This window comes from Prionailurus bengalensis, chromosome B4 (genome assembly GCF_016509475.1).
Source record: "Prionailurus bengalensis isolate Pbe53 chromosome B4, Fcat_Pben_1.1_paternal_pri, whole genome shotgun sequence".
NCBI lineage: Eukaryota > Metazoa > Chordata > Mammalia > Carnivora > Felidae > Prionailurus > Prionailurus bengalensis.
The window spans coordinates 30,173,780-30,198,888 of record NC_057358.1 but is presented as its reverse complement, the minus strand read 5'-3'; the positions used below and the strand labels follow the sequence as shown (position 1 = coordinate 30,198,888).

The 25,109-nt window shown below is 39.7% G+C and overlaps 1 protein-coding gene across 6 annotated transcripts in view; it reads left to right on the top strand.

Moving 5' to 3' along the window:
• The window catches only part of NRP1 (neuropilin 1), a 138,629-nt gene that overhangs the window by 88,814 nt on the left and 24,706 nt on the right, over positions 1 to 25,109 (top strand). For all 6 annotated transcript variants that reach the window (XM_043563164.1, XM_043563163.1, XM_043563162.1 and 3 more), the window contains 4 exons: positions 8,448 to 8,603; positions 12,020 to 12,164; positions 19,206 to 19,537; positions 24,087 to 24,231. In XM_043563164.1, coding sequence (XP_043419099.1) covers positions 8,448 to 8,603; positions 12,020 to 12,164; positions 19,206 to 19,537; positions 24,087 to 24,231 — 778 coding nt within the window. The remainder of the gene's footprint in view (positions 1 to 8,447; positions 8,604 to 12,019; positions 12,165 to 19,205; positions 19,538 to 24,086; positions 24,232 to 25,109) is intronic.

The following is a 25,109-nucleotide window of genomic DNA, read 5'->3' as shown; positions in this document are numbered from 1 at the left end:
ACCCAAAAAAATTAACATGAGATAGAAAGAATGTGCAATAAATTCAGACACAAAGGAACCCACTTAAGCATTATCTCTATTAACCAAAAAAAGACAAAGGTCTGCCCTTGTTTAGGGACGTGGTTTTTCTTGCCCCTTTCCTTGTTCTTATGCTGGAAGTATAGTGGCAAGTCAGGGAAACCAGGCTTTCCATTGCGTTTCTGCTGTGACATCCTTATCTAATGTTATTCCAACCGGCCTGCTCACGTCTTCCGATAGAAGAATTCATCTGTTCGTTCATGTAGGATTGTTGTACTATTGGAGTTTTGTTATAACCAGTAGTTTGTTTCCATCCAAGAAAAATGCTTTCCTTTAATTTAGCTATGGGGGAGAAAAGAGAGAGAGATTAATACAGGCAATTAAGACCAGAAAAGAAAATAGGTAAGGTTCTTCCTGCCTTGCACTTTTCTCATACTTGGATATTTTTACTCTTTACCAGAATTTTAAAAATATTTCCTCATTATCTTTTGCTTAAAACAATCCATCCCTACCATCTTATTTTTCAACAGCATAACTGAGTCACTTGCAAAGTTTTGCTTTCTGGTAGCCTGTGTAAATTTTAAACCCACAGTCAAGGTAATCATAAATGGTTTCATATTTTCTATGATTATACAAAAATGTAATTTTTAAAAAGAATGATCAGATTTCATTATTCTTGACAAAGCAATTCTTTCAATACTTATCAAGTTTTTGCAATACAGATGGTGCAACAGCATGGGTGAGTGTTTGTACATGGGTCATGGATCTCCTCTGGGTAAGTCCTGGCCCAGTCACTGGTGAGCTCTGTGACTCTGGGCAAGGTCCACCCACCAGTTAGTTCCTCAGTTGCTTTGCCCATAAAATCTTCCATGTGTGACTATTGAGAATTCAAAGAGATAATCTTGTAAATTTAGCCCTTAATAAATGCCTGATACATAGGGACTGCCCTGTGGTTTTCCTGTTAATATAGTAACTTCAGCCATAAGTATATTTTTTATGTAATACAATAATAGTGAAAAAACACATAAAGAGATAGAGAATTATATCACTGGCTATAAAGTGGTTATATTCCAGTTGGTAACTATACAAAGTCCAAGATGCTAGGTTAAGGAATGCAATGATCAGATGCTTGAATTAAGCCCTCAGATCCCAGAACAGCATTGATGTTCAAATGACCAGGCTCTATCAGAAAACATGTGTGTTATCTAAGGAAATGAGACAATTACTTAAAAAATATTTTCTTTAGCTTGTGGTGTCTAGTGATGAATTAAACAGCTCTTTGAGTCATCAGAGATGCTCTAAAAAAAAAAAACCCAACACACTCTCCCCCTGCTTCAAAGTATTTTTCCTGTTTTTAATCAGACTTCAGTTCTTTGTCCTTTATTTTTTCAGGCTCTTGTATTGACCTGCTATGGGAATGTTAGAAGCTGGTAAACGCTTCCTTACCGATGCTACCTCAATGGGCAGTATTTTATTGAGCAAGACAGATTTTCATTTTAGAAATGAGGCTTTCCACATTATGACATTACCAATGGCTGGTTATGTATTATTATAGAAAGCAACGATATTCATTTCATGGCTCGGAGGCTGCATGCTGGTGTTTAAACGGCAGTTTGCAAAGGTTTGCTACGTGATTTACTACACAATGCTAAGATGTGTGCTTTGTCCAAAAGTGATTCCCAGTAAAATGTGTGCCTCTCCTGGCTTCTCTTTATCTGGGGAATGTGTTTCCTGCCATTACTAAGACAATGCCATGGCCATAAAGTGCATGTGGATTATACCTGTAGACATCTTACAACAAACGTTGAGTCCGGATCATGGTCAGGATCTATGCTGTAGGGAGTCCTCACCCCACAGGTGCTGCTAGCTCTCTACCCCCTGCCCCCCCCAGAAGTGGATGAGGACAGGATTTTACTATTGCACTTCTCCCCAAACCCAAAATGAAAATTGGGCTTTCCTCTTCTGTATCTGCTGTCTGACAATATTTTCTCTTTGAGGATAGAGCACAGTGAAAGTAAGATGTGGGTAGACATTCTACTAGCAGTGTTAGAATTTATATTTATATTTATATTTATATTTATATTTATATTTATATTTATATTGGAAACAGGATATATGGGGTAAGCTATTGTAAGCTAACTCAGAGAGTGGCCGACAGAACTCAAAAGTAGCGTGCTAGACTTCTGCAAAATAGTCTACATACTACCAGATAAGTACCAGATGTTTATGTGCATCACACACACAGAGTGAAACATTCAACAATTTTAGCGAATGCATTGATGCTTGGCTCCATGCATACCCGTCCCACCATCACACCCCCTTACCATCACCCTTAATGTCAAACAGAAGTGCATCAAACTCAGATGTAAAATCACATCCATCTTCCAATTAAAAATAAAGCAGCTGTGAAATAATGATATTCTTTCAAAATAAGAAGATAGTGATTGGAACAGAGCTGATTGGATTTAGGGAAAGCAGGTTACTTAATTATGGTTATTGTGTGAATGAGTTTTTATGGAAAGAAAGGAATTATTGTTCAGGATGATGAACCCTCCAAAACACAGAGGGGTGGCATTATGTAAAACTATTCTGGGGTTATATCTTTGTCTTTCCACCTGCCTGTCTTGGGTCACCAATCTTGTCTATTATGATGTGAGGTTGGTAAGAGCTCATCATAATTCAAAAAGCTAAACCAGCAAGAGGATGGCCAGTGGCTGATTTGGAAAGGTTTTCGTGAAAACTATTTCTTTTGGCTTGAAAATGACCGGAGCACAATACTCTTTAAAGAGCCATACACTTCTTAACAAATAATGTCTATAGTGGTGAGGGAGGCACAGTAAGTCGTTTAGGGTCCATTTATTTCATTCATTCATTTCCTCCTTCTTACCTCTGCACTTCCTGCTCCTCCTTCTCACCAGAACATTCCTTCCCTTTGTGCCCATTTGTCCACTTCTACTGGGTACCCTTCAATACCCATCTTAGACATCAAAGTCTGCAGTGAAATATCTGCAGTGCCCCAACTTCCAATTCTCTGGGTAAAATTTTACTCCTTCCCCTGTGCTGGATCACATTTCACGTGTATTGATTGCCCCATTCTGTCATCATGTGTTTGTGTTTCCAACACTCTGACTGCTCTTTATATCCTCACCACTTGATACAGAACTTAAAAGATGAGTGGTATTAAGTGTTCACTGAATGAATGTCAGTTTGGTTGAATAAAAATGTTCACAGGTTGAACAGATCATGCTACAACCATACTGTGGAACACCATGAAGCCATTGAAAATACTTTGGGCAAAAACTTCTATCCATAAAACTAAACAAAAAGCAGGTCATCAAACATAGACTTAATATGACCTCATTTTTTCTGATACTAATAAAACATACAACACAACATTCACATATAGTTTGCATAGGAAAGAATACTCTGGAAGGCTATTATTGGTGGCTTTCTCCTAATGTTGGTCTTATGGAGATTTTATTTTCTTCTTTAATCTTTTCTGCAGCTTATACATTTTCAATAGACATCTATTACTTTTCTATATAGAAAAGCAGATGTCCCTTCCAAGAAATCCTAAAAGTCTGTATGGAAGTAGAGCAAAGACGCAACCTGATGGGTTCGGTGGTGGAGACATGAGCTATCCCCCAAACATCCCGGGGGAAGAAGGTACTTCATTCTGTCTACCAGACTGAAAAGACGAAAGAGTCATTTGTTGTCAGAAAAGAGGAAAAGGTTATTTTAGGTCAAGAGAACTTCACGTGGCAAAACAGGGAAACAGAAAGGCTTATTTTGTGTTAGGAATAACAAATAATTTCACGTGGCTGGAAGGGATGGTTGGACAGGGATAGATGCATCAGGTAGGACTACAAAGGCCAATGGAAGCCAATGTCACGGTTAGCAGAGCTGGCTACACCGGTGAGAACGGTGTAAACGCCCAGGCTTTAGGCAGTGAGTCCTTCTGAGTCTCCTGACACAGACACGGGAAGTGTGCCCAGCAGGGCTTCTGAGGCTGACGGTTTTGCTTCTCTCCCAAACCCAGTGAGTCACTCCAGGGTTGTTGTTAGGGCATTCCTCAAAAATACCTAGGAAGAAGGACTTGAAAGAGACCCCTGGTGTTGCCCATGAGAATTCCCGCAGTGATAGGGAGGCTGTGTCTTGGTAGAGTTCTGGCTACCATCCGGTTTTAATTGCAAAGGTTCAGGCCCCAGCCCTGATCATTTTGTGAGGTTGTCATTCATCCTTACTAAACCCAGTGGCAGTAATGTGAGGAAGAAAAATGAAATGAAATTTCAAGTATCCCAGTGCAGTATAAACAAGAGAATCTGCAGAGTTTTAAAGCACAGCAGGAAATTTTATGCAATTACAAGAGGAGGTTGCTAATGCATTTCATTGCTGTTGAGAAAAGAAAATATTTTTTTCTTTTTTACAAGTGATTCGTGTACATGTTTTAGGGCCTTTCTATCTGGGACCTTGGATGTTTCCCCTGTTGGATACCCAGTTAATTCCAGTCTGTTGCTCCTTCCTTTAAGTCAGTTGTTTCTAATGCCTAGGGTTCTTCCAGTTGACAACCAATTAAATTCTCTCCTACCTGGTAACCAAATTTTACCCTAAAAACAAAGTTTAAAAATTAGGAAAAGGACAGCCAGGGAATGAAGTACTAGAGTTATTTCAAATCAGCCTAAGCTGAATGTGCACTCTTGAGAATTTAATCATTTCCAAACTGAAGAGCCATTTGTAAGTTTGACAGGAAGAGTTTATTTAAATAGCTCTGCTTCATGCTCCCTTGGACGTCAAGACTTGAAGGGCTCTTCAGCTTGAAAGTGGATATGGCATTGGGCATGACTCAATGGATAGTCAGTAAAGCACTAAGTGTTCTGAGAGCATTTGAAAACAGTTGAAATTGTTGAGTGCAACCATGTCCAGAGTGCCCATTAACTTTCAGATTGCAGCGTTAGGAAATCAGAGAGTTTTTGCAGCAACTTAAAATCACCTGATTATTTGTCTGGAATAGAGTTAGATTTAGGGTTGCCAGGACATCCAGTTAAATCTGAATTTCAAGTAAACAATGGACCAGTTGTTCATATGTCCCAAATATTGCATGGGACATACATGTACTAAAAACATTTGTTGTTTCTCTGAAATTCAAATTTAACCTAACAGTCTATATTTTTATTTGCTAAATCTGGCAAACGTGGATTTGCCTCCTTTTTTTGAGCTTTGTATACAAATTCATACAAAGTACTACAGTTCACTTGGGAAAAAAACTCAAATTTCAGAAAAAAATTCAAATAGCAAGTACAGGCACTTGATAAAAATGTGTTGGGTAAATATTTATTTGTTAAAATTAAAGCATCTACCATTATCCAAAAATATTAATTTCTATTAAAGTCTTGCTCATTTTTTCTCTTAAATCTGGTAATAGCAACCAGAGCATAGACTTTACATCTTTAAAATCAGGTAAATGAGGGGTGCCTGGGTGGCTCAGTCGGGTGGGTGTCTGACTTCAGCTCAGGTCATGATCTCACAGTCTGTGGGTTCGAGCCCCACGTCAGGCTCTGTTCTAACAGCTCAGAGCCTAGAGCCTCTTTCGGATTCTGTGTCTCCCTCTCTCTCTGACCCTCCCCCGTTCATGTTCTGTCTCTCTCTGTCTCAAAAATAAATAAACGTTAAAAAAAAATTTAAATCAGGTAAATGAGATAAAGATGGTTTTACATTGAATGGTATCCTCTTCCTTTCTAGATGAAGTCTCCTATTATTGAATTGTGTGGCTTCAACTTGGCTTTTATGAGCTAGTAATACAGCTGTTTTTCCTGGATTTAACTTTGTGTTCAGTGTTGAAGTGAATTGGCAACATGTTGATTTAACTACTCTAAGGGCCTTCAGGAAAAAGCAATTCATGAAAGACAATAGTCATTCTTCATGAGGCTGACTGTACATAAAATGGAAATTCTTTAGGTGTCCATGGCCTATAGGACTGGAGGGTTAATTGAAATTTTGTTTTCTGAAAATTGGGTTGTCATGTAGTAAGTGGAAAGCAGGATTCAGACGTTTTGGTGGTAGGTAGAGGGTATACTGCAGGGGAGGGGGTTGTTTTCTTTTTCTTTTTTTTTTTTTTTTTTTTTTTTTTTGGCTTTTGTTGCTATTTTCATTGGAAAAATGGCATTCTCTTACCTAATAATGAATGTACTGTTGAAACATCTTGTTACTGTTAAGCAGTTGTGATGTGCAATTACTTTCTGTGTCCTTTAAAAAGTATTTGCCAGGGGTGCCTGGGTGGCTCAGTTGGTTGGGCATCCAACTCTTGACTTCAGCTCATGTTCTCATGGCTCATGGGTTGAAGCCCCACATCAGGCTCTGCACTGATGGTGTGGAGCCTGCTTGGGATTCTCTCTCTCCCTTTCTCTCTGCCCCTCCCCTGCTTGCACTCTATCTCTCTCTCTCCAGATAAATCAATAAACATTTTTTTTAAAACTTTCAAAAGTATTTGCCATATATTTGTATCATTTCTTTAAAGTATTTGCATTATACAGAAATACAATAGAGGGTATGACAAATGGAGGAAAACTATTTTAAACAAATAATCAAATGTATCCCTAAAAGGAAACTGAAAACATTTCTAATCTATAGAAACAAGTAATGATTTTTGTTTTAAGATCATTCTTGGTTATTGGGGCACATGGGTGGCTCAGTCAGTTAAGCGTCTGACTCTCGGTTTCAGCATGCGAGGTCATGATCTCGCAGTTTGGTGAGTTCAAGCCCCACATCAGGCTATGCACTGACAGTGTGGAGTCTGTTTGGGATTCTCTCTCTCTCTTCCTCTCTCTCTCTGCCCCATTTCCTACTCACACTGACTCTCTCTTAAAATAAATAAATGAACTAAATTTGTTTTTAAAGATTATTCTTGGTTATTAATGATGGAAATAAGGGAAGTAAAAGAAAAAAAAACACTGTAGTTGACCCTTACACAACATGGGTTTGAACTATGGGGGTACACTAAAAAGTGTATTTTTTATAGTATTGTACTGGAGGTGTATTTCCTTATGATTTCCTTAATAACATTTTCTTTTCTGCAACTTACTTTATTGTAAGCATACAGTATATAACACATATAACATATAAACTATGTGTGTATCAATTATTTATATTATCTGTAAGGTTTCTGGTCAACAGTGGATTATTAGTAGTTAGGTTTTGGGGGAGTCAAAAGTTATACACTGATCTTCAACTATGGAGCAGGTCAGAGCCCCTAACCCCCCTCATTGTTCAAGGGTCAACAGTATTTTACTTTACAGAGAACATGGAATCATAAGAAGTCAGAGTTGAAAGGGGCCTTCCAGGTTATCTAGCCCAACTCTTTTATTTAACAGACGAAGAACTGGAAATCTAAAGTCATTAAAGTTGTAGTGATTTGTCCGAGGCCCAACAGCTAGCTAGTGGCAGAACCAATACTAGACATTTGAGGGCCCGATGCTTAGATCTTTGTCCCACCCACTCATATCACAGGGTCGCAGGAACAACCCAAGCCACTGCACACCTCTGCCAGGAAATTGTGGACCTTCAGGCTTTGGTCACCCTCTGTCATCACTGCTGTGATGCCTTCCAAGTAGCCCAACCTTCAGGGGTACGAGACAGTCTAGTGAGAGATGAAGACGAGGCTCCAATGTTGAGGAACTTCTCCACTGAAAACTTACAGTAGGAGCTTGTGAACTCTAGCCATTGTCACTTGGAGGCATCAGTCCTTCCCAGATGATGCCTTGGAATCCACTTGCCTCTTGAGCTGAACTGCAAGAGAGGCCATGGGAAGATATGGGGAAGGAAGAAATCTAAAGATGAAACAGATATCCTTACTTTGCCTTCCTGGTCTCCCCTCCATTCCAGATTATAAGTCTCTGGCCCATTCTCCAAACCACAGCACTCCTAGTGCTTTCAAAGTCCTCTTGTTTCTGTCTGGAAGGGGACAGATGCTGAAGAGTGATGAGAAATGGGAGCCCATTAGACCTGAGTTTTAGTCCAAGCCTCTCCAACATCCAATTTGCAAGTTTATCTTGTCTTTTCTAATTTTATCTTATCTTTTCTAATTGTAAAATAACACATACCAATGCATTGTTTGGAAAGAATTTTTAATCTCTTAGAAAATATAGCAAAATGATATTGAAACCAGTGTTCACTTTTGTACCAAGATCAAGCAATTGTGGTTGTAGCAGTCTCTTCCTGGAACTGCCAAACTCGGACAATTGCTGTCTTAATCCTAGCCATGCCTTTCTTTAGAAGGAATGAAATGGAGAAGTTAGGGGATGTTGATGCCAGGTGGAAGTAGGACCTATAACTCTCAGGTGGCTGAAAACTGCACTGTGGAACCCACGGGAAAAGATGTTTCAGGTTATGATGGTGCAGGGTGAATGATTGACTAAGCTTGTATTGTTTTGCAGGTAGACTTGGGCCTTCTGCGCTTTGTCACTGCTGTCGGGACACAGGGAGCCATTTCAAAGGAAACCAAGAAGAAATATTATGTCAAGACTTACAGAATAGACATTAGCTCCAATGGGGAAGACTGGATCACCATAAAGGAAGGAAATAAACCTGTCGTAAGTTTCGCTGTCAGCCCCTCAACCAATTCAGTCTTTGAAACGGATGATCAATTTTTACTTGTTTGTTTGGGAGCTTTCTGTCTGGCCTGGTTTAGTCTGGGATTGATTTAAAATGAAAAGTGCAATTTGAGGTTTATATCTGACCAAGGGGTGGGGGTGGAGGGGTCTCATGTTCCCAGATCCAGAAGCCAAGAGGAAATTATACAGATGCTTCCTAGAAAAGTCAATACCAGCCAAATTAAGTGTTAGACTCAAGAATCACTTTAACCCTCCCGTGGGGACACTGAGCATGTATAGGATAAGCACTGTCTTTTTAGAACCTGAGGAGTTGTTCTGTTTTGCTTCCCCGTGTTTCTTCATTGTCTTTCATAGATTCCTTCTTTCTTCCTCTCAGTCATGGGCTGGTTTTAGAAAACTCCTTTTCATCTACCCTCTGTGGCTCACAAACTAATTTACAAGAGTGTTTGGCCGTTTATGTGAAAATGAATAGAAGAAAGGCAGTTCACAGTGTTCCCTCAGATCACACAAATGACATGATGTTACCTCCTCACTGCTCTTAACAAAAGAAGACACACCAACCATGCCCTGCCCTGGGTGCCCTACCCTAAATCATTTGGAGCTGAGTTGTTTTTCTCAGCCTGCGTATTTGAAGTTATGCTTGCTCTGATTTACTCATCAAAAGATTTCTGAGATCTCATATTCACTGTTTCCCCAAAACTAAAAGCTTGCCCTGAAGGCCAAATAAAATGCACAGAAATGATAAGGATAGTAGCAAAGATCCAGGTAACTTGAAATTCAGGATTTGGGAAGAGGCCAATTAACAAGTCCTTGTCTCTGTTTTGAGCATGCATGGCCTGATTTTCTCCTTCTGGGTCTGGAGCTAAGAAGAGCCATAGTGTGAAGTGAGAGAACTGTTAATTCCTTTTGATTAGCTGCAAAGCCCCCACTCTTATTTAGGGCAGACAAAATGAAAGTAGATATATAGACAGTTGCCCTGTGGGAGGGAAGGTCTATGGACAGCAAGTTCAAGGCCACTGACTAGCCCTGGAGGACATGGAACCAGTCCTCCATCTGGGGAAGAAAAATCCTCACAGCCAACATTTGTGAAGCTTTAGCAAGTAAAATTTGACCCTAAGTTTCATGACTTAATCTTGACATATTTTTGAAGACATGCTTTAATTTCAAACAAACAAACAAACAAACAAACAAACAAACAAGATACTAATGCCCAGGATACAGCAAGGAGAGTAAGGAGAACTGACCTCAGGCCTTCAGGCCATTTCTTTAAAACATGAGTGCTACTTCTCCACGGTGTCCTCATCAGCCACTGGCCATCAGTCATTGGCATGGCCCAGAAGGGGCTGTCCGAGAGCACACACCAGGTTCTGAGGGGGTGTCTGACAATGCACAGAGCTCACTCTAGGTCCACTATCGGGAACATCCTGGCACATGGAAGGGCTTCCAGAGTGGGAGGCAGAAAGAATAAAGAAGGATTCAGCAAAGATATAGGTGCGACATCCATCTGAGCACTTATATTGAACCTAAATGCAAGCCAGACGTCCACCTGGTGTCCAGTTATTGTTGTCCACCCTCCTTTCCCTTTACTTTGCAGCCTCTCAGACACTGACCCCTACCCCTTTCCCTGCTTTCTTAGCCAATGACAAGGCCAGCAGCCCTCTTTATGTTGAGTGGAATGTATGTACCTCCATGGTTTTCAGCAAATGTGAAGTCCCCTCAGTGTGAGCCAGAGTTCACCCCCAGCCTGTGCCGGGGCATGCAGTGCTCTTAACTGACTGTCAGGCTCTCCCTGAAGTGGACTTGTTGACCCTTCAAGCGTTATATGGCTTGGGACTCTGCTTCCTCTGGCAGCTGCCCATTCTTCTCTGTCACACAAAAATGCTCCCACACAGATTGTTTCCCAGAGAGATTTGCTGAAGTAGGACAGAAATCCAAAGGCCATCACAGGCGAGGATAAATTATGATATTAAACCATCTCTGGAGAGGGATCAGGCTAACGGCCAACTTTGTAAAGCATTTGACCACCTTCAGTCACACAGGCCACTTAAGCTAAATGAAGTAAAAACATCAGCTCGACCTTTAGAAGTCCTTTCTCCCAGGGGAAGAACAAGTCTTGGGAAATTGTGGTTCTCCTCTGAGAACTTACCTGGAAATGTGGGGAGGAATCTCCAGGCCTCCAATGGGCTCAGTAATGCTCAAGTGACACAACATAATAGGAATATGGTGTGGCTGTGTAAGAAGCAGAGCACTAGCTGATTTACTTTGACACGGGATATCCCCAGTTCAGGGCCAAAGTGAAAGACAGGGAAATAGAGGCTTTCAGTTCCTCCTGAGGTGGGTCTAGTGCCGGATGTTCCAGCATGGAACCTGTTGAAGAACACAGCAGTGGAGCCACGCCCAGGAAAAGTAGTCCCAACACATCCTTGTGGGAAACTCATTCATGACTGGCACTTACTACATTTGCAGTTACAAGCCTCATCTTTCTTAAAATAAAATGGCTCATTTTTAAAACTAGAAGCAGGAGCCCTGGAAAAGCTGATTTCCAGTTACATATCATTTATAACTCAGTGTTGATTTTGACTGCTAAAACATAATTTTACTAATGTCCAAAAAAGATGAAAGATCATTACTTAGTTGGTGTCAGGGATAAAGTTTCCCATCAAGAAATGGAGTTAAAAGAGGGGAAGCTACTTGACACAGTGCTGTAGCTGGGAATACAACCTAGAATTTTCAAAAAGCCAAACCCTATGGGGGCACCTGGGTAACTCGGTTGGTTAAGCATCTGACTTCAGCTCAGGTCATGATTTCACAGTTCGTGGGTTTGAGCCCCATGTTGGGCTTTGTGCGGACAGCTCAAAACTTGGAGCTTGCTTCAGGGTCTGTGTGTGTCTCTCTCTCCCCACTTCCCCGCTTGTGCTCTGTCTCTCATGAATAAACGTTAAAAAAATTTTTTTTTTTTAAAGCCAGACCCTACACTGAACTCAAAAAGTACTCCTTCTGGGGGTTCCTGGGAAAGTAAAATAGAGTGAGTTCCCATGCACCATCTATAGTATTATGTAAGTCCTTATGATAAAGTTAATAATGTCCAACTTTTTTGGATAGCCTTTTTTAGGTAGCCTTTAACAAATGTTGTCTTTGTAATAGTGCTTTTGGAGTCTCTAGGATCTCAGAAAATTGAATGGATGATTAGGACAACATTCTACATTACACGTGATTTCTTCTGATTGCCATCATTTGAAAAAAATAACATGACAAATTACTAATGCCACCTCAACCTTTGATGGGCAATGCTGAAATTATAAATAATTTTTATAGGCATTTGTGGAAACATATTTTTGTATTTGTCTTAAATCTGAAGAGTCTGTCATTAAAGGACCCTTTCTTTTTCTATATAGATCTTTCAGGGAAACACCAACCCCACAGATGTTGTGTTTGGAGTTTTCCCTAAACCACTAATAACTCGATTTGTCCGAATCAAACCGGTGACTTGGGAAACTGGCATATCTATGAGGTTTGAAGTCTATGGCTGCAAGATAACAGGTGAGTTCCAGCTTGAAGATGGCCCAGTTTTGATTTATGTAAGCTTTGCAATATAGGGAGTTTTTATAATTTTAGGAATGGGAATTTTATAATTTTATATAAAGCTGGTCGTTTTCTTTATATAAATCTGGTCATTTTCAGTTGGTGGTTAAAGGCATATGCTTTGAGTTTAGACATCTGCATTCAAATCCTGTTGATACTCCTCACTAGCTTATTTTGTGAGGGAATTTATTGTCTTTCAAAGCCTTAGTGATCTCAACTAGAAAACAGTCATCATGCACCATGCAGGATTGTTGTGATAATGGAGTAGCTCATGGATATAAAGTGCTCAGCACAGCCTGGTGCTAAGCGACACCTTTCCACTTGACTCCAAGCTCCATGATGGTGAGCACTGTGCTTTTCATCTCTGTTTCCTGGGTGCAGGGCACACTGACAGGTGCTTAGTCGATTTGCAATGAAAAATTACTGTATGGCATGCTCTCCACCTTTTTCATTTTGATGCCTATGGGTGGCTCTGTCAGCCACAGTCAAGAAGGAGTTTAACTTATGAGAATTTCTCTCTTCACTCACTCTACCTGGACAACTTTTTGTCTCAATATCTATCCCTCTATTGTTGAATGCATACACTAATATTAGAAATTGATCGGTCAATGTTTCCTCTCTTTTTGTTTGTTTCTTCTGACATTCACAGGACTTAAAAAATCTCTGTTAAATTGATGTAAGTAGAGGGATTATACCCATTTGAGAGATGAAGGTGTACTCTGGAGGCACGAAATGGCTAAAAAAGTGGGCTAGCTCGGGACAGAGCTGGAAGTAAAAGAACTGTCGTCACTGTCACTCTCACTTCATTTCTCTGGCGATTCACTGATCTTCCTGTGCCACCATTCTGTATTCTGAAGTAAATACTAGTCAGGCCACAATTCCTCACCATTTAAGTAAATACATTGCAAAGGTTTCACACACACACACACACACACACACACACACACAGCAGTACAATGTAACCTTCAGTGTAAGTTTAAAAGTTAAATGGAATCAGTAACTGATTCACCAAAAAGTAATTAAAAGTGAACCACTTTTAAAAGTCTCTGAACTATCTTTTAATATTATGTTAGTGTACATAGTTAGGACATTTAATCTTTTCTTCCATGAATGCTAGTACTATTGTTTTTATTTTTATCCTTTGTAGGATAATTATATCGAGACAAGGAAACTACTGAATTTAAAAAACAAAAACAAAAACAAAAACAAAAGCCCCACCACCTGGGCAATTTTCAATGAAATTACAAGCCATTTGGACAAGAGCGCCACAAGAAAAAACTAAGGAGAAAAAAACTATCCTTGTTTATAGGAGAGTCCATTTTGGCAAGTAATAACTGACACCTGATTTTACCAAAATCATATTTATTTCCATACCAGAGACAGGTTTGTTTATTGTTTCAGGATCTAAGACTAAGAAAGTTCAAGGCCTTGGAGGCAGGAATTGGGTGGAGAGAGGTTTGGAGGAAGAAGGGATGTTGAAAAGTTAGATATAACCTTGGCTTTATTTTTGATCAGCAGTTACATGAGAAAAGTTCTAGGTCATTTTCAGAGAATTACAAATTTCAGAAGTTGCTCATAAATTTGTAGAAACAAGGCCATTTGAGGTCAGGGTGGAAATAATTTCTGGCTCATTTCTAATCTAATGTTACTGCACCAAAAAAAAAAAAAAAAAAAAAAAAGAAGAAGACGTAACTTTGTAAAGACTCCAAACGTAGTAGTCTAAACTCTGATTTCTGAAGTTCTCCTTTTAGTTCAAAAAAAAAATACTTAAATTTGAACCTCTCTTTCCATTTTCACAAGGATTTCCCTGAGAGTTCATTCTAGGTGTGTGAGTCTTCACATGTGAAGAAGGCAAATACTTTATTGGATTTTTAAAACCAAAAATGTTACATGACTCAACGTTAAAGGACTAATTAAATGTCTAGTTTATTTATTTAAACATAGATATCTAAAATAGCATACACTATTTTCACACATATTTTATTTTACTATTATTTTAAGGAGCTATTTTTTCCCAAAAAAGATACTGCTTTTAAGTTCATAGCGCTAATATTTTTATCATGACCCCTGATATATTTTAGATACTTCTCTCTAGTAAGGTAGTTACAATCTCCAAATAACTGACCAAGGCAGATTTTTGGGAAGGCAGCATGTTATAAGGATGGTCACGTGGACAGAAAGTGTGCAGACATCTATCCAGGCCTCGCTCTCAACTGTCCACTTGGTGAATGTGAGACCATGGGCAAGACATTTTGTCCCTCTGAACTCCATTTCCTGGTCAGTAAGATTAACCTTAATTCAGCTGTAATGAAGATTAAATTGAAAGTATTTATAATACACTTGGCCTAGAGTCAGTGTTAACTAAATGGTACCCAGTAAATTACACAGTGAATGGTACTCCATGAACTGAACCTAGGACAAAGTCCCAGCAAGCAGAGTTTTCTTCTTGATGACCAGAAGCAGATAGTTTTCGGCTTTCAGAGGCCCTAGTCCCCTCAGAATAGAGACTAATGCAAGAGAACAAGGCTGCAGTGTCCCTGCTGGACTGTAAGATCCGTGAAAGCAGGGGCCATGTTTGCCTTACTTTCTATTGTATCCTGTATGCCTGGAACAAGTGCTCAATACATTTATTTTTTAATGAATGAATGGATGAATGAATTGCAGTTTTATCCACAAATGACTGAATTTCAAAATATCACCCTCTCCTCTTCAGTTGGCAATTCCTAACTCAAACTGAATTAAAACAAACAAAAACTATTGAATTAAGTTATCCTGTGAACACATCACTCGACTTCCAAAGTCTCCAGAGCCCTTAAGTTTTAACCTAATTTTTGTATTCAGAAATTATTTTTTAGAAATACAATAATCCTAGAGAAGCCAGAGTATACAGTGTGATCACCATGTAGAGATATAAAGAAAACAAGATTGGAGCAAAAACCATTCTGTTTTAAAGGTGATTGCCAAAGGAGCATTTTCATTATTTTGACAAAGCAGGCTTCATCATTTTGGCAAATATGGATATGTGGGGAAGATAATCTTGGAGGATTACTGCTTGATGTATGAGAACATACCACAAACTCGTTTAACTTGTGTTTGTTAACCAGAAGTGTCTTAACTGGTGCTTCTGCTCACATCAGTGTGTTCCTATGTTAATCAAAGTTTGGAGGGATGATCTCAGGTGCCACAATATCCTGAGTCATCATGGGAAGATTAAATTATGCTCACTCAGTTTCACCCATCAAATTCAGTTATCATGATCCCTCTCATTCTCTAAAACAGAGTATTTGATTTACCAGTATATCTCAGTTTTCCTATTAAAACTGTATACTTTTATCATAATATATCAATGAAAAGAATCACCTTAATTCCCCACCACAGAACTCATCTCTCCCTTCCATCTAATATTGCTTTTTAAGTTTTCGAACAGGGTTGCCAGGTAAAATACAGAATGTCCAGTTAAATTTGATGCCGATAAATGACAAAGAATTTTTTAGTATAAGTATGTCCCATGCAATATTTGGGACATACTTATACTAAAACATTATTCATTATTTTAAATTCTAATTTAGTCTAGCATCCTGTTTCCTGTTTTGTTGTTTTTCTTTGATTGTTTGCTAAATTTGGCAACACTATTTCCAAAGGATTTGACATGTAGCCAGGCTAAAGCACATCTGAGCAAGCCTGCTATGGAAGAATAGAACTAGATCTTAGCATCTTGTTCAAACCTTGAAATGTTAGTGTAACTTTTCTCCTAATCATTGCTAAAAGTGAGTTATTAAATTGTTGAATTAATAATTGTTATTTAACATTGTTAAAAGTGCTAATTTTTAGTTAAAGGCAAATCAATGTGCCTCTTCACTGTTCTTTTTTGGATGAGGCAGACTTATAGAAGGAACAAGGGTCTAACTGTACTGTGGATATGTTAGCAGAATGGGGACTGGGCATCACTAGGTTTGTTGATATGTAAACTCTGCTTTAGCCAAGTCTGCATTAGAGAAAGGACGTTAATCTGGTAAAAGTTGTGCTCTCCTTACAATATTCAAGTTAATTGTGTTTTTGTCCAAATGGTAACATCTGGTACTTATTACTAGCTAAACATTTTCTTTATAAAAGCTGATTTTGAATCAGACAGGTGTGACCACAGTGACCAAAAATGTGACTTCTATTTTTAGCACTACAATTTCATAGACCCTCAGTAAAATACTTTTTATAATTTTTTTTAATCCTCATTGAATTTATTGTATCCAGGTCCCAGCCAAGAGCAGCTACTGTGACTGAATTACAGGAAAGGGTGCTTGAGAAAAATGGCAGTTGCCTTTATTGTGTTAATAAGTTGATTCATTTATCAAATATTTGTTAAGTAAATACCATAGAAAGCCGGGCTCAAGGAGTCATAGAAAAAATTTAAATATGACTTGGCTCATGTCCTCAAAGACAAAATTTGGTGAGGCCAGTAGCAGCAATCCAAGGAGCTGCATAGGGTCATCAATATAGAGAAATGCACATGAAGTGCTAAAGAAGAGTCTCATAGAAAGAAAACCATGCCTAGTGGGAAATATTGGGAAAATTGTAGCATTCAAAAATGGCTCAAGGTTTGTAGTGGTTTAGGTAGTGGGAAGGGCAAGATAATGGGGACTTCCTAGTGGAGGGAACAGAATGAAAGAAAGCCTCCCTCCATCCCACCCCCATAAGAAAGTTTTTTATTCCATTATTTATGCCTGTCACAAATGGGGTAAAATGAAGAGAGGCTTTCAAGGCTGCAGTATGGAAGACAGGACATGCATAATTCCGAGCCGGGACTGAATGCTTGGATAAAGAAATGGCATGACCTGGAATGTACAACTCACTGGAAAGTATCTGAGCAATTAACTCTTAAGGACCAGCTGATAACATGGACACAGTTTAATCTCATTAAATGCATGCCTCTCATTTAGGATGGCTATATTTTTTAAGCTAAATTTTAGTTATATTATGCAGAATTGAGTTGTTTCAAAGAAAAATAGGTTATCATTCTTATGCATGTCCTTGATTGAGGTGTACAGTTTTGAAAGGAGCATAATTGAATGATTTGTTATTAAGTGGCCAATCAATTAATCAATGATTGATACTCTCCTTATGCTCAGAAGCTACTTGGACTGCTGCAGAAGATGTAAAAAGATCTGATGCTCTTTGTTGCTTTTTTTTTTTAATGTTTATTTATTTTTGAGACAGAGAGTGAACAGGGGAGGGTCAGAGAGAGAGGGAGACACAGAATCTAAAGCTGGCTCCTTCCAGGCTCTGAGCTGTCAGCACAGAGCCCAACGCAGGGCTCGAACCCACGAACTCTGAGATCATGACCTGAGCCGAAGTCGAATGCTTAACTGACTGAGCCACCCAGATGCCCCTGATGCTGTTTGTTGCTTTTGAGAAATTTATAATCTAGCTGTGGATGCAAGATAACCAATCTTAAAGCATGGAGAGAACAATTTAACGCTAAACTGTGTGCTACTTTCTGCACATGCAATCATATTTCTGACAAGGGAGAGTTTGGAATAAAGGCTAGAATAGTTTCAGAAGTTTTCATGAAGAGTTTAAGATGGGTTTTAAAATTTCAGCAGAACTTACCTCTGTCAACAGGAGGATAAGGGGCTGCAGGAACATTTTGAGCAAAGATAATGATGAGGGTTGTATCTAGGGTATACAAAAAGATGGATTCACTGAAATATGCTGTCAGTAAGAGGAAACAAAATTAGATAAACAGAATGAAACCAAAATGAAGATTTCAAAGGCTGGATAGACTTTTTATATAGTCCTATAAATAACGGGGGGCCATGGAAATTTTTTAAAGCTCTCTTTATTTTATTATTGTGGTAAATACACATCACATAAAATTTATAATTTTGGCCATTTTAAGTGTACAATTAAGTTGTGTGAAGTACAATCACATTATTGTGCAGCCATCACCACACTCCATCTTCAGAGCTTTTCATGATCACAAACTGAAACTCTGTACCCATTAAATACCACCTCCCCATTCCTGCCTCCCACCAGTTCCTGTGGCCACCATTCTACTTCCTCTCTTTGTGTATTTGAATCCTCTCCATACCCCACATCAATGGAATCATACAATATTTGTCCTTTTGTGTCTGGCTTATTTTACTTAGCAATGGAATATTTTTGAGCTTAAGAATGACATTGCAAAAAAAAAATTTTTATGGAAAGTGAATTGGCAGTTATAGATGGTATAGATTCATAACTGGGGTCTGACAAGCCAACCAGACCAGTTAGCACCCTGGCCAGGAGGGTGCAGACCAGAGTAATACCAAAAGGAAATGAGGACCACAAGGCAGGACCAACCAACATATTTTTTTTTTTTAATGAAAATATGACAGGATTTAGTAGCAGAACAGGAATGGAATATATAAAATAGAGAAAGACTAGATGACTAGGCAGAAACTAGCTGGTTGGCAGTTCCACTGGTTAAAACACAGAGTTTGATAAGGAAATTCAGTATCAAGGGGAAAAAGGACCGTTTGGGTTTGGACATGGTATGTTTGTGACGACAATGGGATTTTCGTGTGGTAAGCTCCTAAAGCAGTTAGAAAAGGGGTGGGCAGGACAGCCTCCGGCTGTTGGAATTACTGATTTCCTATCTCCAGCCTATCATAAACTGAACCTCTGTTGGGCAGGGCCTGTACTGGATCTAGGGCTAAGTTCTAGATACCAAAGGGACTGGAACATCAGTACTTTGACATTAAGCTTGGAAGAACTCAAAAATGGGGAAATGTCTATCTTCACGGAAGAGTTTCCTTCTTGGAATGTGAGTGTGGGAGGGAGTGCTATAAGTCTAGGAGAAAGGTTTGAGGGAGGGAGAGCTTTGGTTTAATGTCAAATGATCCAGAGACTTAAAAATGTATATGAATGGGTACAATGTTCCTATTCAGTCTGTGGTATTCTCTTTCTAAGCATGGAGAGTTATAGAAAATCATTTTACATCATCTATTTCATTCCACCCTCTAGATTATCCTTGCTCTGGCATGTTGGGTATGGTGTCTGGACTTATCTCTGACTCCCAGATAACAGCATCAAACCAAGGGGACAGAAACTGGATGCCTGAAAATATTCGCCTGGTAACCAGTCGCTCCGGCTGGGCACTGCCACCTGCTCCTCACCCATACATAAACGAGTGGCTCCAAGTGGACCTGGGGGAAGAGAAGATTGTGAGGGGCATCATCATTCAAGGGGGGAAGCACAGGGAAAACAAGGTGTTCATGAGGAAATTCAAGATCGGGTACAGCAACAATGGCTCAGACTGGAAAATGATCATGGATGACAGCAAGCGCAAGGCTAAGGTGAGATCCAGGGATGGGAGCAGCTGCTGGGGAGGAAGTCCTTTCTCATGTCATTGACTTAAATCCAGGACCTCCAGCATTTTCCTGAGGAAGTACGACTTTGTATTTCTTTTAAGCCATGACATCAGTGGAAGTGTGGATGGTGTCCATAAGACCCCCATTCTAGGGAAGACAGGAATGAGATGCTAAAAGTGGTATCTGAGATCAACGCAGAAAAGAATTACATTGCTGGCCGCCTTTCCTTCCTTACGGAACAGGGGAAAGCTCGACACTCAGGAGACAGGGCGGCCCAGAGCCTGGGAGCCTGGGGACTGACAGGGCAACCCAGCAGAAACTCAGAATCTCTCAACAGATTTTAATCTGTTAGCCACTGCCCCACCCCCATCCCTTTTCCCTTCTCTCACCTATCCCTCATTTAAGTGGTTTTTGGGGGTTTTTTGTTGCTGGTTTTTTGGTTTTTTTTTTTTACATTTTAATTGTGGTGACATACACATAACCTAAAATTTACCATCCTAACCTTTTCAGATGTAAAGTTCAGTGGTGTTAGGTACATTCCTACTGTTGTGCAACCGATCTCCAGAACTTCCTCATCTTGCAAAACTGAGAATCTGTACCCACCCCGCAATGACTCCCATTTCCTGATGCCCCAGCTCCTGGCGACCACCATTCCACTTTCTGTCTCTGTGAATTTGACTTCTTCAGGAGCCTCCCATAAGTGGAATTATACAATATTTGTTTCTTTGTGACTGGCTTACTTTACTTAGCACAGTGTCCTCAAGTTGGAGCAACAGGATTCCATTTCTTTTTAAAGCTGAATGATACTCTACTGTATGCACATACCACATTTTGCGTATCCATTCATCCACCTATTGCCACTTTCATTGTTTCTGCCTTTTGGCTTTTGTGAATAATGCTTGAGTATGTTTTTTTACGCCTTGGAACCTTTTAAAATACACTTGGCTCTTGATCCAATGATAAGGGAGATATTCCAACATTCATCACAACACGTGGTATCGGTTTTTTTTTAACCAAACAGATTCTTTAGGGATTATGTTTTACTTAGGCTGGTGGTCAAACTAATTTGCATTTTCTTTTTTTTAGTATATGTGCTGCCGAAGTGAGCACTGATTTGCATTTTCTGAGCACACAACACCAGCAAGGCCTGATGATGGCTGGTTTGAGTGTGAATAAGTAACAACCCATAGACCATCAGTTCTGTGTGCACTGAGGGAAGTATTCAGCTGATGGCACTTCTCACACCCAACACAACTGGCTTTCCATCCCAGCTTTTGCATCTCTGCTTTGCTCAGGACCTACTCCTTTTGTGAAAAGATTTTAGCCCATTGGAGGGAACGTTATCCTTGTTCCCACTCTAAACGACTGTGGTAATGTACCTTGAATATAGTGACTCAGGCCAAGGGCTTTGCAGGCAGGAAACAAAAGCCCAATGGCACAGCCAGATCCCCATCTGTCCAGAAGCTGGACTCTGCAGAGACCACCTGTCCCCACTGGCTACCTGTCCACCAAGGCCGTGGTCAGCACCAGTGTGGCAGGCCACTGACAGTGATGATGCTGTCGGAAATGTAAGAATCTCTCTCCCATCTCGCCCCTACTTAACTTGTGGTTTCTAAACAATTTCCAGTGGTTTTTTTTTTAAATCTACATTACAGCTACTTTCCTTCTTGTGTTCATTTCATTCCCCACCCCCTTTATGCCTGCCCCTCTTGTTCTGATAAAAGAAAAAGTAAAATAAACACCAGAAACCGGAGTTCCCCTTAAGAGCCCATCTTTTCAGAGGAGTTGTGAGCCTTCTGACTTTGTCACAAAGTGTGAATATGCCACACATCAGCAGCATCCTGGTGCTGTTGTGACAACAGCAGGTGTTGTGACACCTTCAACATGAGGGTTCTAGGAGAGAAAGAAAACAAATTACCATATGCTTTGGATAAGGTGCCTCATCGAGTCTGCAATTAAGTCTAAAGCTATCACTCTACTGTAGTACATTGCGCATAGAATTCCACTAGGAGCCAGCACACAGGTTTCAATCTTAACAAAAAACTCCACTCATGAGTATGTGAGATTTTTCTCCTCAAATATGATCTTATCCGTCATTATCATCCCATGATATTTAAAACCACAAAAGCCTCTAAATTATTTACATAGAGCCTAATCTGTCATTCCTGACATGTCCTTCTCCTTAAATAAAATCTTTAAGATGCAAAAGGACATGGGTAAAGCCTTCAATTTGGGTGCAGTACATATTACTAAATTGTATAATGATACTTAAAACATACTCTATTTAAACTTACAAATGAAGGTCACCTGCTTAGGATGCCAAGTTTCTTTTGTGTAATAGTAGAATGAGTACTGGGTTTTATGAATAAAACAGTACTTTGATGGCTATAAAATCCCCTATATCCTGCTCCTCACTTCCTACCTTCAAGTAGTACATGATGGACAAGGTATATCAGAGTCTTTGAATTAAGCAGAGAGGAGATCTAAATGCTCAAATTCCTCTTCTTCTAAACCATGGTGAGTAACAGGACACAAAGATATTTCATAAACGATCTTATGTTAGCAGTGTTAGCTCATTTCCATATAGATCCTCGCTGCTAATATTCTTTCCAGCTCATCACGGACAGCTTTTATCATTTTCTACATTGTCCTAATTCTTTACTCAAGTTAAAATTAGAATAAGAGCTGGGAGTCTATAGCTATAAGTGCTTTTCTCCTGTGATTGTTGGAGCTATATTAACATAGAACAGGCATGCATAGTAATGTTGTTTTCATTATAATTATATCTCACTGACGACACTTAATTGGGCCTAACAATAATATATGTCAGATTCCCAATTACTGGAAGCAACTGTGTTCCATCAAGAGTACAGAACCCCAATAATGATTTTACTCTTCAAAATAAGAGAAGGCAGCTTTAGGGGAAGAAGCGAGTCTGTGTTAACCACGTCCTTTAGATTTCTGGAGACTTTTCTGGATTGGATAGGACCAATTAATTTATTTCTGGAACTCAGAGAACCTCTGGCCAGATCACAGTCAACCCAATCCGTCTGTTTTCACTTACATGTGTGTCCCTTTTAGCCCTGATATTTCTACCACTGAATGATCACATCTTTTGCTGACTTATGACATCTTGATCCAGGAATCAGGTATGGTCCCTGCTCCTGACTGACATGGCCTGGTGGCTGGCCATCCACTCAATCTAATCTACCAGTCAGTAACCCAAACTGCAATACATTTAAAGAAAAATTAAGGAAACTAAGTATGTGGCCTTGGTTATAGACCTCAGTTACCTGAATGTAATGAGATTAGACATGATTATTTCTAAGGGCAGAGGCATCATAGCAGTGTGGTGAAGGGCCCCAGTTAAGACTGCCTAGGTTTGAATCCTGGCTCTGACACTTACTGTACGTATGGCCTTGGGCAAATTACTTGACCTCTCTGTGCCTCACCTGTCAACTGAGGATAATGACAGAATGTACCTCAAGGAGTTGTCTTGAGGATTAAATGAATTAATATACTTTAAGCACTTAGAACAACGCCTTGCACCAGGAAACATGATGCGATGTTTCATGTATAACAAGACACTCGCAATGATAAGGCAACTTGATTTTCCTAATCTCCCTCCCCACCTCCCTTTAGGGGTAGGATTAAAGAATAATGTTGGGAGAAGAGGATAGAAGAAGGCTTATCTATTTCTTGAAAAAATTATTGTTCCATTTTCTTATGATTCCACTCAAGGATTTTGACCTTCCTGTCAATGTAAAAAGGGAAATAAAATAATCAAGTAGCAGCACGGGCAATGGGTGGCCTGGCCCCTGAAGAATGTCACAGTGACTTCAAGTCAGGAATGTATTTCAAAAAAGGGAGCCCATTCACACTGCAGTTCAGCCAGGCATCAGAGCCTCACTTGATAGCCAGGACCCTTGTTACTTTCCTAAGAGGCTCTTTTATCTACAAATGCCTCCAACTGGTGGTTCTGCTTAAGTAAATAGCAATTTCAGTGAGTTGGAATAACCCCAGTTCCTAACTAAATAGCACTTGTACTACATTAAATTTAATATCTCCTTCTTCAGGAATTTAATCACTCCCTCTTCTACAGGTTTCAGCAAACTAGGACCCGCTTCTTTAAGAGAATGTAACAGGAGTCGTCACTGAAAATGTGGTGTCTAACATAGCTCTGAAAAATGGCAGCTTCTCTTCCTGACTTCTCTTCCCCCACCTCAAGGAGGTGGTAGAAGTGTCACTTCTTGAAGGCACATCAGCATAGCATTGAAAACGTGTCTCATTAAATCCTCAGCTTCTGGTATAGCCTCAGTGTGTACTTCAAAGTTTCTGAGAAATGACGTCTGTCACTTCTTAGAGAAGCTTTAGTTGTCCCCCCCCCCCTCCCTTTCTCATTTATGAAAGACATGTCAGCCATTTACGAGGTGGTGGGATGGGGTCTGTTTCTCTGCCCTATTAAGAGTCTTGAAGGAGGGATTCCTCTACCGAAAGGGAGGTTTTATTGATAATAGTGTTTCTCCTACTTCAGTCTTTTGAAGGAAACAACAACTATGATACACCAGAGCTACGGACTTTTCCACCTCTTTCCACACGATTCATCAGGATCTACCCTGAGAGAGCCACTCATGGAGGACTGGGGCTGAGGATGGAGCTGCTGGGCTGTGAAGTGGAAGGTAATTACAAAGTCCCGAGTCCCTTCTAGTTTCCCACTTTTTAATCTCTTTCTTCATGCATTTATGCCCCCGATGGCGTGGCTGCAAATTGCCAGCTTTTTCCCCTGGGTGATGCCTGTCAGTCTGTGAGGCTCGACGTTCTAGCACATTCCACCAAACAGTGCCTTCAGAATCCCACTTTTGTATTGGTTGTTTGTGGAACTCTCCTCAGATTCTTTGGGTTGCCTTCTTTGACTTTTTTAAGTTTCCTGAGGTGAAATTTGCATAACATAAAATTCACCATTTTTAAGTAAACAATTCAGTGGCATTTAGTACATTCACAGTTATTTTTGCGACCACCACTTTTATCTAGTTCCAAAGCAAAACCCCCACCCATCAAGCAATTTCCCCTAGACCCCTGGCAGTCACTAATTCCTTTGACTTTTTAGTGTTGTTTAGCCATCTGTGTCCCATTCAACTTTCTGTCTGCAGTGTTGACTGCCATCTCATACTAGTGGGAAACAGCATTTGACAGACAGAACCACCACCATTATCTTGAATGAACTGCTTAGGCTACTGCAGAGAAACAAAACTTTACATGAGATAATATGTATGAATGTACGGTGAGGTCTGTTTGAGGATATTACTGCATACACTTATCATATGAAAGTCATCTCAAGGACAAATTCAGCTCACACACTGACCTCAGAACTGCACTTACCTCTGCATTTTTTAGTCACATAATAAATAAAAGGAATGTTTGAAAAATGATATGATAGTTGTTTATTGTACCATCTAATGCTTTTGTGCATTAGAATTCCCATCTGCCTTAGATTTGGGCATAAAGAGTAACCAACTTTTCCATCCCCATAAAGGTCTTTCTCTAGGTTAGCTCAAAG